The 12927-nt window shown below is 40.8% G+C and overlaps 1 protein-coding gene across 2 annotated transcripts in view; it reads left to right on the top strand.

Annotated features, from left to right (window-relative positions):
- ELK3 (ELK3, ETS transcription factor) overlaps positions 1 to 12927 on the top strand; it is a 31136-nt gene that overhangs the window by 13614 nt on the left and 4595 nt on the right. For both annotated transcript variants that reach the window (XM_018553890.1, XM_018553889.1), the window contains exons 2-4: positions 6359 to 6567; positions 8704 to 9531; positions 10558 to 10680. In XM_018553890.1, the coding sequence (XP_018409392.1) occupies positions 6361 to 6567; positions 8704 to 9531; positions 10558 to 10680 (1158 nt within the window). In that variant the 5' untranslated portion in view covers positions 6359 to 6360. The remainder of the gene's footprint in view (positions 1 to 6358; positions 6568 to 8703; positions 9532 to 10557; positions 10681 to 12927) is intronic.

Raw genomic sequence — 12927 nt, 5'->3', positions numbered from 1 at the left:
CCCCCCCCCCCCCCCAAAAAAAAAATCAATGGGTGTGAATGAGACCAGTTCACACCACTCCATTCTGTTGCAGTGCGCTGGGGAAAAAAAAAAAGTAAAAAAAAGTAGAGCATGCTCTGCTTTTTTCCACCGCAATGTGATGGAGCATATCAAAAACGGAAGGAAACGCAAAACAACAGAACTCAAGTAAAAAAAAATACATAGAAGTTTGTCCACTCAGGACATGTTATTTAAAATAAAGGTTTTCAAAAAAGAAAAAAAAATCCAGCAATGGAATGGAAGTCAACAGAGGTTGAAATTGCAAGTACAGTAAACTCTGTTATCCTGGAATTCAACTAACACGAGAATAAAAAAAAGAAAAAATCCCCTGTGTACTCACTGTTCTGCTGATCTGTGGCATGTATTATCCTGGAAATGATTTTGTGTCTATTTGTCTCAATTTGCATTTGATTGCTGCATTTCAGTATTAATATGAAGTCAATACAGAGTTTGTTATGATATGCGGTATGGCATTAGTTAGACCTATTTTTAATAGCAACTCTCAAGCAACCAGAAACTACATTTATCCTTAATCTACCAATCCCTGTGGATGCCGGATAACGAAGTTTACTGTAAGTGGACCTCTGATGACGTTATAGGTCCGAGTGTGAATGGGCCCTAAAAGTGTATGTGAACCCCAGCAACGAACATCTCCTATTTGCTCCGGAGCTCTGAAAAGTATCAGGAGAGAGAGGAGGGGACCCGGGGGCATACCTTATCCCGCCGGGTGACTGTCCCCTCCTCTCTGCCGGCATCCATCACCAAGATGGCCACCGGCAGGTATCAGAAGAGTGCCACGCATGCGCGATGCCATCATGATAACGTGCGTGGTGACGTCACGCGCATGTGCAGTGGCAAGTTGGCGGGGTTGACACGCGCTAACCGCTCCGGGTGTCACCCAGCCTCGGGATGCCCCTGGCTTTAATCAGCATTTCAAGAAAATTGATCTCAACTGCTCCTGTTCCTTAACACCGAGTGTGATAAATGGCCATACTGATAAATAAAAACTGCAAACTGGGGCATGGAAGAGTTTTCACAAAGTCCCAAAACTCAACTTGCCTCTCGGTGGTTGTATTAAAAATAGGGATGCACTGATACTAGTATCTTTTTCGGGGGGGGGATGTGCAGCTTTGTCCTAGGCAAGGCAGCAACGCCACCCTCAGCGAATCTGCCGCTCCAGGCAAACGCCTTGTTTGCCTCACGGCAGATACGCCCCTGTACTCGCCGATACCAAATACTGTCATCATGAGATGACGAGGGAGCATGAAGCTTCAGAAAGCTGGGTGCGGCGTCCCTGCTTGGCCAGCTTTCCGACCAATCAGGAACCCGGGAAGCGCGTCATTACACGCTGCCCGCATCCTGATTGAACGAAAAAATAATAACAGTGTATACCCAGGTTTAGGTAATGTTTTTTTATAAAAATCATTTTTTATCTAACAAAGCTAAGTGTGCAAAGTAGGTTTATTTTGAAAGCATCCAGGTAGACATCTATATACAACCATGAGGTGGGATTAATGAAAACTGGAGCAGACAGTTTTCATATGGCAACCACTCTGAGGCTGCCCTCAGTTTGTTCAGTTAAAAGGAGAACTATGGGGTAAGTGTTTAGCCCATAGTTCTCTTAAGGGTCACAGGAGGACATATAGTAACCTTATCCTGTGACCTGTGAGCTTAGTATATCGCGAGCTACAGGGAGCTCCCTGCGGGGAGCGTTGACTGACAGTCACGGCTCTCTGCAGGGAGATGATCAAGAAGCCCTGATCTATTGAGCCGACCTGTGACAGTCTCATTGTCACACGTCGTCTCGAACTATGAGGATGAGTGATTTTCACTCACCTCATAGTTCTCCTTTAAGCTTTGAAAATGAAAGACATGAGCTCCGGATTCTGTCTGCTCCAGTTTTTATAACTTTCCCCCATGTGTCTTAGCTGCCATAAGTATTGTACATCTGTTGAGCCAGTATTTTAACCTAGACACTCATGCCAGACATAATAGGTAAAAAATATAGCTTGATCCAAGACTTAACCCCAGCCTGCTGATTTGACAAAGGAGGGGAAGCATCATATTGAGGAGATCATCCCTGTTCTTCCACCTTCTGTAAGCATTAGAGTGCACAAGAGTGCATATCCTCTCTCTTAGAGGGGATGACAGGAAGCTGAAATACAGACAAAATTCAGGTACTCATACTAGCACTCAACATACATTTAACGTTTTTTTTTTTTTAAATTAAACACATAACCAGAAGTCAGCTTCAAATGCCATCTTCAAATCTGCACTGGAAACAAGAGGTTGAGAAAGAAAGTTTGAATTAGATAGTTGGCAGTGGCACACATACTGTTCCCTCTTGACACTTTGATAGATGAAGTCTATTTTCTTTGTGTTGTCTTGTTTTGTATTATAATCTCCTTCTTATTGGTTCATTTTAGAATACCCATCCTGTCATATTAGATGTCAGTGTTTGGCTGTACATTTGGCCATCCTTATATTTTCCACTGGGTGGTGCTGCAGGAATTCCTACCTTGTTTTGCTTTCCCAGCAAGACGCCTCCGAAACATAATAGGAGGAAGTCCTGATTTAGAACATTTTTACAGCTCGAGTACAATAGCAGCTCGGAGGAGGCTCTGGGCAGAAACATTAAAATGACTGAATATGGAAAGATCAGCGTCATTATGTTATTATTGTGTATTCCCCAGGTTCTTTAGACATGTAATGACTCCTGAAACACAAGTCATTTACAAATGACTGACTAGTCAGGTTTTTTATTATAAATAAGAATATTGATTTATAGGGCAGCCATACCTTTCACTGTACAGAGAAAACTTTACAACACATTAGAAACCATTACAGAAGATTAAATAACATAAATATACATCAAGTTGTTAAAAGTAGATGAGACCTAAAACCTTCCATTAAAGCGCCTTTACGTCCTAGATTTGGTCTGCAAAGCAAACACCTTGATATTTCCTTACCAATGAGCTGCACTTTTATGAAGTTGCCATGACAAGACTTTTAAGTGTGATATACAGTGATCAAACAATGTTATTTCATAGAGATGGGTCACAAACCCTTACTATTTTCTAACCCAGCTTATCTAAGACAACGAAATTGCCTGGGACAAAAGGAAGTGCAAAGTTGTGATTTCAGACTGGGGCAAATGTACAGATTTCCTGTGGTCTGTTTTCCGGTTTCCTGCCTGATGTACAGAAATACAGGAACTAAAACTAAACCCGTTATTAGACAGTGTGTTCACACCCAACAGTCAGCCACCTATAACTGAATGTTAATGATACATCCCAAGCTAAAGTACACATGGGGTTATTATGCAACCACAACCTGTAATTGGTCATTTAATTTGAGCTGTTACTTGTAAAATGGTTAAAGAAACACTAAACTCAGGAGTTTAACTATTAACAAAAATGTATCTTATATGTGTATCACTCGGCTGTATATCCTCAAGTCATCTCTGAATTCATGCTGACACATCCTTCCTTCCGGAGGGTGGCTACTTTTGTTCCCCATGGTCCCTGTGTGTGTTAAGTAGCCACCACTCCAAGTTCGCTCCTGTGAAGAAATGTCCTAACACTTCCTGCGCCATGTGGGGACACAAAGCAATAAAAACATGGCAGGTGTTTCTTCCCCCCCAAAAAAATTTTTTGGCGGTAGTTAGGCTTAAAGCAGTATTAAACTTTTTTTTTTCAATAATTCAGAATATGCATTAACTATTTTACATTTTTGCCCAAGAACTTACAGTCATCATGTTTTTGACTCCAACTCCACTTCCCTGAACCTCCTGTCTAGTACAAGATCACAGTCCCCACCAGCCATCCAGCTACTAGTTTTAAGGGATAGGTACTGAAGGAAGAGCAGTGTTTTGCCTTGCTGTGTCTGTGGAGAGACACACAGCTTACTAGCACACACAAGGGTGTCTCCATTGGACCTTGCAAGGGAAAGGAGCCACCCTAAAACAAGATATCAGGACTAGCCAATTCTGCAGGATGATAACAATTTTAAACATCAGGGCGCAGCATCCATTGTAAGGGATTTATCCAGCATTTAAAATTACTTTAATATCACTTTAACATCTTCCTACCTTTTTCTTCTCATACAATTCTATAGTATGGTTAATATTGATGTATAGGAGCTCATAAGCAACAATTAAGTTAGCAGCAACATCAAGAACTTAAAGCCATAACAGTTACCCACTGAAAATGAGCCAGATTGGTAAACAATCCCATGTGTATGGCCCGCACATGCTTCCAACTAGAGATGAGGTTCAGGTTCACTGATGCAATGGGTTGGAAGCAAATCCTGCAGCTAATGTGCAGATTCACCCAGGAGAATTTTTTTTTTAACCATAATGCAATGCATAGCCTTTGAACTATGGCCAGCAGGCTTAGAGGGCCCAATAAGCAGGCTCTTGGCTAAGTCACCCCTCTCACTATAAAATAGAATAGTCATAGTGTCATTGTATTGGAAGCTGCTATAGGGAAAGGATAGGGAGGAGGTACATTGTTTATTTCATGTCACGGGCCTAGGTTAAACTGCTTTTTTTGCGGCAAGGCTTCCTTTGAAAAATAGGTTTTTGTTTCAGGGGTGGTATTGGGGGGGGGGTTTCCATTTTTTTATGCTAAGGCTTTTTTAAGTTTGGGGTGTTCATAGTAGATCATACTCTAATTACTCACAATTTTGTTTGTGGTCCTCTTATTTGCGGCATGTTGCTTCATTGTTTGACAGAAAAACAAACAGTACAAGAACAGTGTGCTCCTAAACCACCTCACAGATCACTCACATTCACCACACCCTCCAATCCTCGTAGACAAAATAAAAGTTAGGCATACACAAGTTAGGCCTATTATATATTAAAACAGTCCTGCCGATGGCCAGTTGTACATTGTTGTAGCCTCTGTATTATCTTAAATTCTTTTAGCATCTGTGCCCTTTGTCTCTAGTAACATTGGGCCTAACCTTGCATTTAAAATCATCCTGCTGGCCAGTTTTACACTGCTGTGTCATATGTGGTAATTTCATTCTAGCAGTAAACCCGTCTGTGCTCTTTTTTTCCTCCAGTACATTTCGGCAAATTCTACCTCATTTAAATTGTTCTGCTGCTGGCCAATTTTAAAAATTGATGTATTCATTTTTAATGAGAGTTTGATAGAAATTGTAAAATATTTGTAAGGCAGTCCTGCAGAAGCCTTGTTTGCTCTCCAAAAATACACATGATTTCAGTTATTGCCAAATCAATAGGCACATAATAGAAAAGTACAAACTGGTCTGGTCCATAAAGAGGAAATAGCTGCTAGTTCTGAATGGTTAAAAGATGATACGCCACACTAAACTTTTTTTTATCAAGAAAAGAGCAATAACAACTTGCTGATCGATCAGTGAATTATAGAGCTATATAAAACTTATTCCGGGGGGAGTAATTTAGAAAGAATCAAGGCCACTGTCTGCAATACAAAGGATTCTGGATGTAAAATTCTTCCCTCATCTTTAATTCTTCATAATACTCAACAAAATATATATTATAAGAAGGGGCATTCTGACACTTTCTTTGGAAACACTATGAGATGAGCTGGAATTTCCCTTTAAAATGGAAGAGAAACCTCAAGAAGAGTCACTAAGAGAATTTTCCAATAGATTTTATTTATAATCTTTTTGCATACGTTTCTGTTTTCCCCATCATTCTCTAACAGCACTAAATCTGTTCTAGAAGAATATAATGAGAACTTGGGAAGATAATAGGCTGCAGCTGGTTGTTTCTGCCACCTTGTGGCTTTGTACGTATCTGTACTATGAATGAAGAGGTCCCTCATTATTTTATGCTGTGGTATGGCTGTCTGTCATCTCTGATCAGTGCCTGTGTGATGTAAGGGTCATACCTTGCCACTGGAAAATGAGGCCACATCAACACACCATATATGTATCATACCGCTGCTTAAAATCAGCTAAAAGGATAAGTTTTCCGAGACTCAAAATAATGGCATGATGATGTAAACAAAAAATTCTTAATTATACATGTTAATAATATTCTGCACTGGGACAGTGCTGCTCTACTGACCAGATTTGTGAAGTGATGTGAGCCCCAGCTTGCTGCAAGCATTCAGTTTAATATTTTATTATTATTTCCCTGTGATTGGATGGCCACATGTTCACTTTACACATTATTAAAGCACTCTCTTTAGTTAGGGGGAGTGGAAAGGATTGCATATTGTCTACACAATAATCATTATATATATATATATGCATTTTGCCACCCAAAGGTGACAATATGGATGTGGTCATCTATGTCTGTAATAGAACCATTTCTGTTTTGTAGGTATGGAGAGTGCAATTACCCTGTGGCAGTTTCTGTTGCAATTGCTTCTTGATCAGAAACATGAGCATCTCATCTGCTGGACATCCAATGATGGGGAATTCAAGCTACTCAAAGCAGAGGAAGTGGCCAAGCTATGGGGACTGCGGAAGAATAAAACCAATATGAACTATGACAAGCTGAGTCGAGCGCTTCGATATTATTACGATAAGGTAGGTGTGAGATCTACCAGCTCCATCTCACCTTTATATTCTCAATTTTTACTACGGAAAGGCGGTAACATACTCTTTAGACACAAGCATGTCCATTGTATTTTTGTAAATTGCCCAGCTGTAGCTTAGATCTAGCAGCATTGGTGTGGTTTTTTTGTGCCAGTGACATTGTCCTTTTCTAGAATACCACTGCAGTGGCTTTGATTGTTCATCACGTTAGGCCAGAGGAAAGAGCACTGATGAAAATAGCCCTAGAACATCTGTCTAACATATGGTTTCCATGTGCGAGCTCAAGCACTAGGACACAGCACGGCAATAAATAGATTAAGCTGTGCAAGTGAATATTAGCAGAAGGTCTGGGCATACACGGCAAGAAAGGAAAATACAAGTAATTAAGAGCGTCCGTGTTGTTTCTTGGCATGGATAAAAATGAATACATTATAATGTTACTGAAAAATGAAACAAAACGGACGCCACAAATAGATTAGTAAAACATCAAATGACCGTGTAAGCTGATCAGTTTTGCATCTTTATCCTCCGTAGGATTTTCACAACAAGGCTGTTGAACTGAATAACACATTGAAAGATCATCGGTGTGAGATGGAGCAGAATGTTCCACTCTCTTCAGCCTTTGCTCCACCACCCTCATTATATTATCTACAGCAGTCTGCTCCTCTACAGGTGCCAGCAAGCGCTTTGCAGTTCTTACTTGAAAATGTAACAGAGGAAACAGAACAAAAAGAACAACTCATCAGCAAATATTTTTGTAGTGTTTACAGTAGTTGATTTCCATGAGCTGAGTACAAATCAGATGGAACATGAATGTTGAGCACCAAGCAATAGGACAAGCCGCAATGCACTTTCACTCATAAAATCCAATGAACATTAGATGACGGTCCTTGTGAAAACGGCACATGACCAGTTAAGGAGTGACCCATGTAAAAAAGTGTGGACCCCTTTTCACATCTGGAGTCCCCCCCCCTCTCATTAGTGTCCTCAATACCCCCTTTCACATTAGAGTCCTAGCATCACATTGGTGCGCAGGCTGTGGCAGGAGGTAGAGAAGGTCTGGACAGAGTTGAATTTTTAACTATTTTTTTGAGTGGATACCACCCTCCCTGGATTAGTGTTTTCATAGTGTATTAGTCAGCCCAACTGCACCATGCAAACATTGCTATGCAAACATTTCGAGTCGCCCCTATGGAAGCCAGAAGTCATCCTGGTTTAGATGGACTAGACAGATGCCGGAATTGTATGAATCTTTATGTGGTTACTATTGTGTGCTTATCAATAATATTTCAATGTGTAATTACTGTTGGATAGTAGCAATCTATCAGATTCTGTTAGTGCCATGGTTCTCAACTGGTGGGTCGTGACCCAAAAGTGGGTCGCCACATGCCTTCCACTTTTCTAGGTATCCTTGTCCTCCTTAGAGAAGCACCGTCAGTGCTCGCACCGAGCAGCCATTCAAAAATATGATGCCGAGTGTCGACTTGAGGTGGGGATATGGCCGCGAGGGAGCACCATCCATACGTGCATTGCTTACAGCTCATCACTTTCTGGCTCCCGGCACGGGAGCTTTACAAGCAATAGACATATGGATGGAGCTCCATCACAGCTCAGCAGCCCACACTGGACCCCAGGCTGATGATCCACTCCAATTTCCATAATGGCAACCCAAACGCACCTCCCACCCACAGTTCGATTGCCTGCACCGGAAAGCACAGTACTGCAACAGGGAACATTGCAGTGCAACTTGGGTTGTGACTTAATGACCCAGGACAAATGTGGGTCCCGAGGTTAAACAGGTTGAGAACCACTATGTTAGTGTTTCTTTTTAGAGCCAGAACAATGGAAACAATTACCCTAAAAAAATATACTCTCTGCTTACTTTTTCTAAGCCTCAGTAGATAGGTGTATTTGTGCAGCAATGATGTTCACCAGAGGTTTTCAGTATGCAGCCAGTAGGAATTGACAATAAAGCCTTTATAATATATATTCGTCTTTCATAGAAACATATACAGCAATTGATGACCTTTAGTAAATTCAGTTCTAAGATTCACTTTTGACAGAATGCCTTATAAATAGCCCTGAAATCTCCTGAACCCATTTATTTATTTTGTATTTTTGTTTCAGAACATTATTAAAAAGGTTATTGGACAGAAGTTTGTCTACAAGTTTGTGTCCTTTCCAGAAATCCTAAAAATGGAGACTCATGCTGTGGAGGTGAGCAGGGAAGGCCTATTGCTGCAGGACAGCGATTGCAAGATCCCGAGTGAACTCCACGAGAGACACAAGCAAACCTTGTCGGCACTGAAGAACACTGGTCGCAATGAGTACATCCACTCAGGCTTGTATTCCTCCTTCACTATAAACTCACTGCAACATCAGGCAGAGTACAAAGTTATTAAAACTGAAAGCATGGAAGATGAGCTACAAGAAGATGGAGAAGATGAGGAGGAGGAGGAGGAGAAGGCTGAAGTCAAAAATCCAGCAGAGGAAGTCAGGACTGTTATAAGATTTGTTACGAACAAAACGGACAAAGAAACCATCAGACCCGTCATTTCTTTGCCCTCGACATCAGAATCAGCAGCTGCATCTGCTTTCTTAGCGTCATCTTTTTCTGCCAAAGGATCTTCCCATAGATCATCGAATACTAGTGTTTCTTCTTCTCCACGCTCCTCGCGATCTCCATCCTTGTCCCCAAATATATCCTTCAGTAACGAGCACAGGAGCGTATTCCTAGATTATCCTGACACCAATGAACCATTAAATCTCTCAGCAGGATCCAAAGCAAAGCTGTCCTATCATCATCATCATCATCATCCCAAAGCCAAGAAACCTAAAGGATTGGAAATCTGCTCCCCACCTCTTCTGCTCTCCAGTAGTGATATTGGCTCAATTGCCCTGAACAGCCCAGCACTTCCCTCCGGATCTCTAACACCAGCTTTCTTTACTGCTCAGGTAATAAAATGGGTTATCAAGAAAACTGTACAAATATTACAGAGTCAAAAATGCCCTCAAATGTTATAGTGCAGGGATCACACACATGTATTCAAAATACAAGAGCTCGGAAAAACACCATCTGGGCTTTTACACTAGGACATAATCTACCTGTGACTTGTAGAATTCAAACTCTGCTGGGCAGCACAACCATTTATGATCACCTCAAATGGTCATACAGAAAGCATATGGTGATATTTGATGCATCTCCATGCACATTAAAGTGAAGGAGAGCACAAAGAATAAAGTGATGTTTTTTTATTTCCAACCTCACCAACATGTTCATCATAAGGGAACTCGTAGGAGTGATGTAGTCATATAGAATGGGCTTCTCTTGTAGATTGTAAGTGTTCACAGACTGAAATTGAGGATTATTGCAAAGTTAGTGGGCTACAGGCCTTTGTTAAACAAAAAGTGGAAGAGATACTGTTTTTAGGTTGAAAATTGGAAGTAGCGAGTTGGCTGCAAGTATGTCATCTCTATTTCAAGGTTTTGAGGACAGAAACCTTCAGAGAACAGGGTCAAATATATGAAACAATGGTCTTTAGAAATACTTACTTTCTATTTACTGCATAGTGCAAAGCCAGTGTATAATAATCTAAAGCAACCAATTAAAATAAAGAAATTGATTAGCTTACCTACTCTTAAGATTTTGAAAGCTGTGTACAGGTTGGTTTCCAAAAGCCACTGCTTGATACACTGTTCCAATGTTTTAGGGCACTCGTGCTTGCTTAAAAGTTTAATTGTTTCTGATAGATTCTCTTACAGCCTGTTTCTATTTAAAACACTATTTATTTTGCTCTTTAGGTACATTTAGAAACCAAGACGATCTCCAATACCATTTAGGGAGGCTGCATCTATAATTAGCCATTTTACGCCTAGCTAAACAAATGTTTTAACCTACATTTTTCTTTATGTTGGTCATAGCAAGTATGAACCATATCTGCATAATATTACACTATTTCTATTTTGTTTTTACATTTGCAGACACCCAATGGATTACTGTTAACCCCGAGTCCTCTTCTATCAAGCATCCACTTCTGGAGCAGTCTTAGCCCTGTAGCTCCATTAAGTCCTGCCAGGCTGCAAGGACCAAACACATTGTTCCAGGTGAATATATAAAGCATATTGAACGAAGTTACAACCACAATGACTATTTTTTTCAGCCACTAATGTGTAAAGAGGAGTAGTAGTTAGAAACCAAATAGAATCAGAAGAGAAACTATAATGGTTTGGGGTCAGTTTTAAATGTTTAACACTTTTTTTTCCATTAACAGTTTGTCTCTATACATACACATACATTTCTCTACAGGATTCTGAGTGCTATGAGGAGAAGTTATCAGAACTGGAGCAGCTGTGCATGACAACCAATCAGCTTCTCTCTTTTATTGTTAAAACTGAACTGAAGAGAGAAGCTGACTGGTCACAATGCACAGCTGCTCCAGTTTTGATAAATTCCCCCCTATGTGTTTTCTAAAGCTGGCCATACACCTTACAACCAATCGCAAGACTTTTGTCTTGCGATGGTTGTAAGGTAATTTAAAAAAAAACGTACGATCTGCCCATCTTGGACAGGCAGTTCGTACTTGCGATCATCGCAAGCCCGCCCCGCTGAGGGGTGGGCTTCCGGTGACTGCAATGCTGAACCGGTAGTGTGCGTTTGCGCACACCGGCCCGTGCAGCATTTGTCTTACGAGCAGGCCACAAACCCGCCGAAAATCTTACGATTCTCGGCGGGTTTTCAAACATGCTCGTAAGACAAAAGACGTGCGAACGCACAGTAGAAATGGTTGCACGCCTTCCACACACCTGCCAATTATCGCATGATAAATCGGCAGGTGTGTGGGCACCTTAAGAGTATAAAGTAAAAGGTATTTCCTTTCAGAAACGCGGTCTCCGATTGAAAATTCTGATGGAGCCACTTGTGTGTACATTTTAGCACAAGCTATTTAGCTCCATAAACAAGCTTTTCTCACCAAAGAAAAAAAAAAACTAGAAAACCTAAAGAAAGAGAAGAAAACTTAATCTGCTGGCTGAATATATGAATAAAACAAAATGTTAATATGTAATATTTTATATCTAAAAAAAAAAAACCCAAACACATTTTAGTGGTTTTTCTTGAATGTTTTTAGCCCTGATAAAATATACAGTCGACCCCCGCAAAGTCACAGTGCAGAGTTTGCGGATTTTTCCCATATAGGGGTAACATTGGTATTTTACATTCTAGCACTGCAGAAGACATAGCAGTACAGTACTGTACAGTATACAGATTTACCTTTTGTATTCTTTTTTTTAATGGTAATGTATGAAGCTAAATTTGAAATGAAATTAAAATGTTTTGGGGGCATATTTAGGGTTATACTATAAAAATAGGCTTTTTTTTTACCACATTCAAAATTTGCAGTTTCACAATTCGTGGGTGCTCTATGAACGTAACGCCGCGCAGATTTTGGGGGTAGACTGTATACAAAACAATTTACTACACCTTCTCTTTAAACTTTCAGTGATCTGACTTTAATGTGAGCTCTTTGCTTGCTATGAACTTTAGCACATCGCCATTGTTCTTTACATTGCATTACTGAATATGGTTTTCAGCTTTGCAGGTCATTGCCTAATATCCAAGTTTGAAAAATTTTTTTTTAGACAAAACCATGGTTTCTCTTTTTGTGTATGTGTATTTTTTGGATGGGGAAAGTACTGTATATTAAGGATAACTTCTTCTTAAAAACAAATCCAGTGGTATAAAATTTTGGGGCGGGGGGAACAGTTCAATCATTTAGGGGTCTATTTATATACAATTGACAGAGCCATTTGCCCTGGAAATTTTTGTGAAAGTTTGCACTGTGTGAATGGAGGCAAAAGCAAGTCTTTTACTAGATGTTGCTGAGGAGCATAGGAAATAAATGCTTATCAGATCCCCCTAGTGAAGAATGTTAATTTTTTCCTCTTCGCACAGAAGGAACTATCAGAGATTCGCAGGACAAATGGCTCCGCAACTAGACCCTTTAGTGGATAAGGATCAGTGGTGTATTTTGGTTTGGGGCTGCCGTAGGCAAGATGAAACTTGGGCACACTCCCCCAATCTAAATTTGCCCCACTCCTTCCGGTGTAAGACTTTTTGCGTAACCTGTCAGTCGCTGGATACGGCGCACACGCTGTATCCAGCTTTTGACAGTTTGCACTATTAGAGTAGCAGGGCAGCCAGGATCTCTGGTGGGCTCTGCAGGTCTCAGTCTGCAAAGCCCACCTGAGACCCTACAGAGCCTACCATAGATCCCACACAGCCAACCTGAGACTCTGCAGAGTGCACCATAGACCCCGCAGAGCCCACCACAACCTGAGACCCCCCCCCCCTAA

This window comes from Nanorana parkeri, unplaced genomic scaffold (assembly GCF_000935625.1).
Source record: "Nanorana parkeri isolate BGI_ZX_2015 unplaced genomic scaffold, ASM93562v1 scaffold132, whole genome shotgun sequence".
Classification (NCBI taxonomy): Eukaryota; Metazoa; Chordata; class Amphibia; order Anura; family Dicroglossidae; genus Nanorana; species Nanorana parkeri.
Note: the sequence above shows the minus strand (reverse complement) of the source record. Positions and strands in the feature narration are given on the sequence as shown.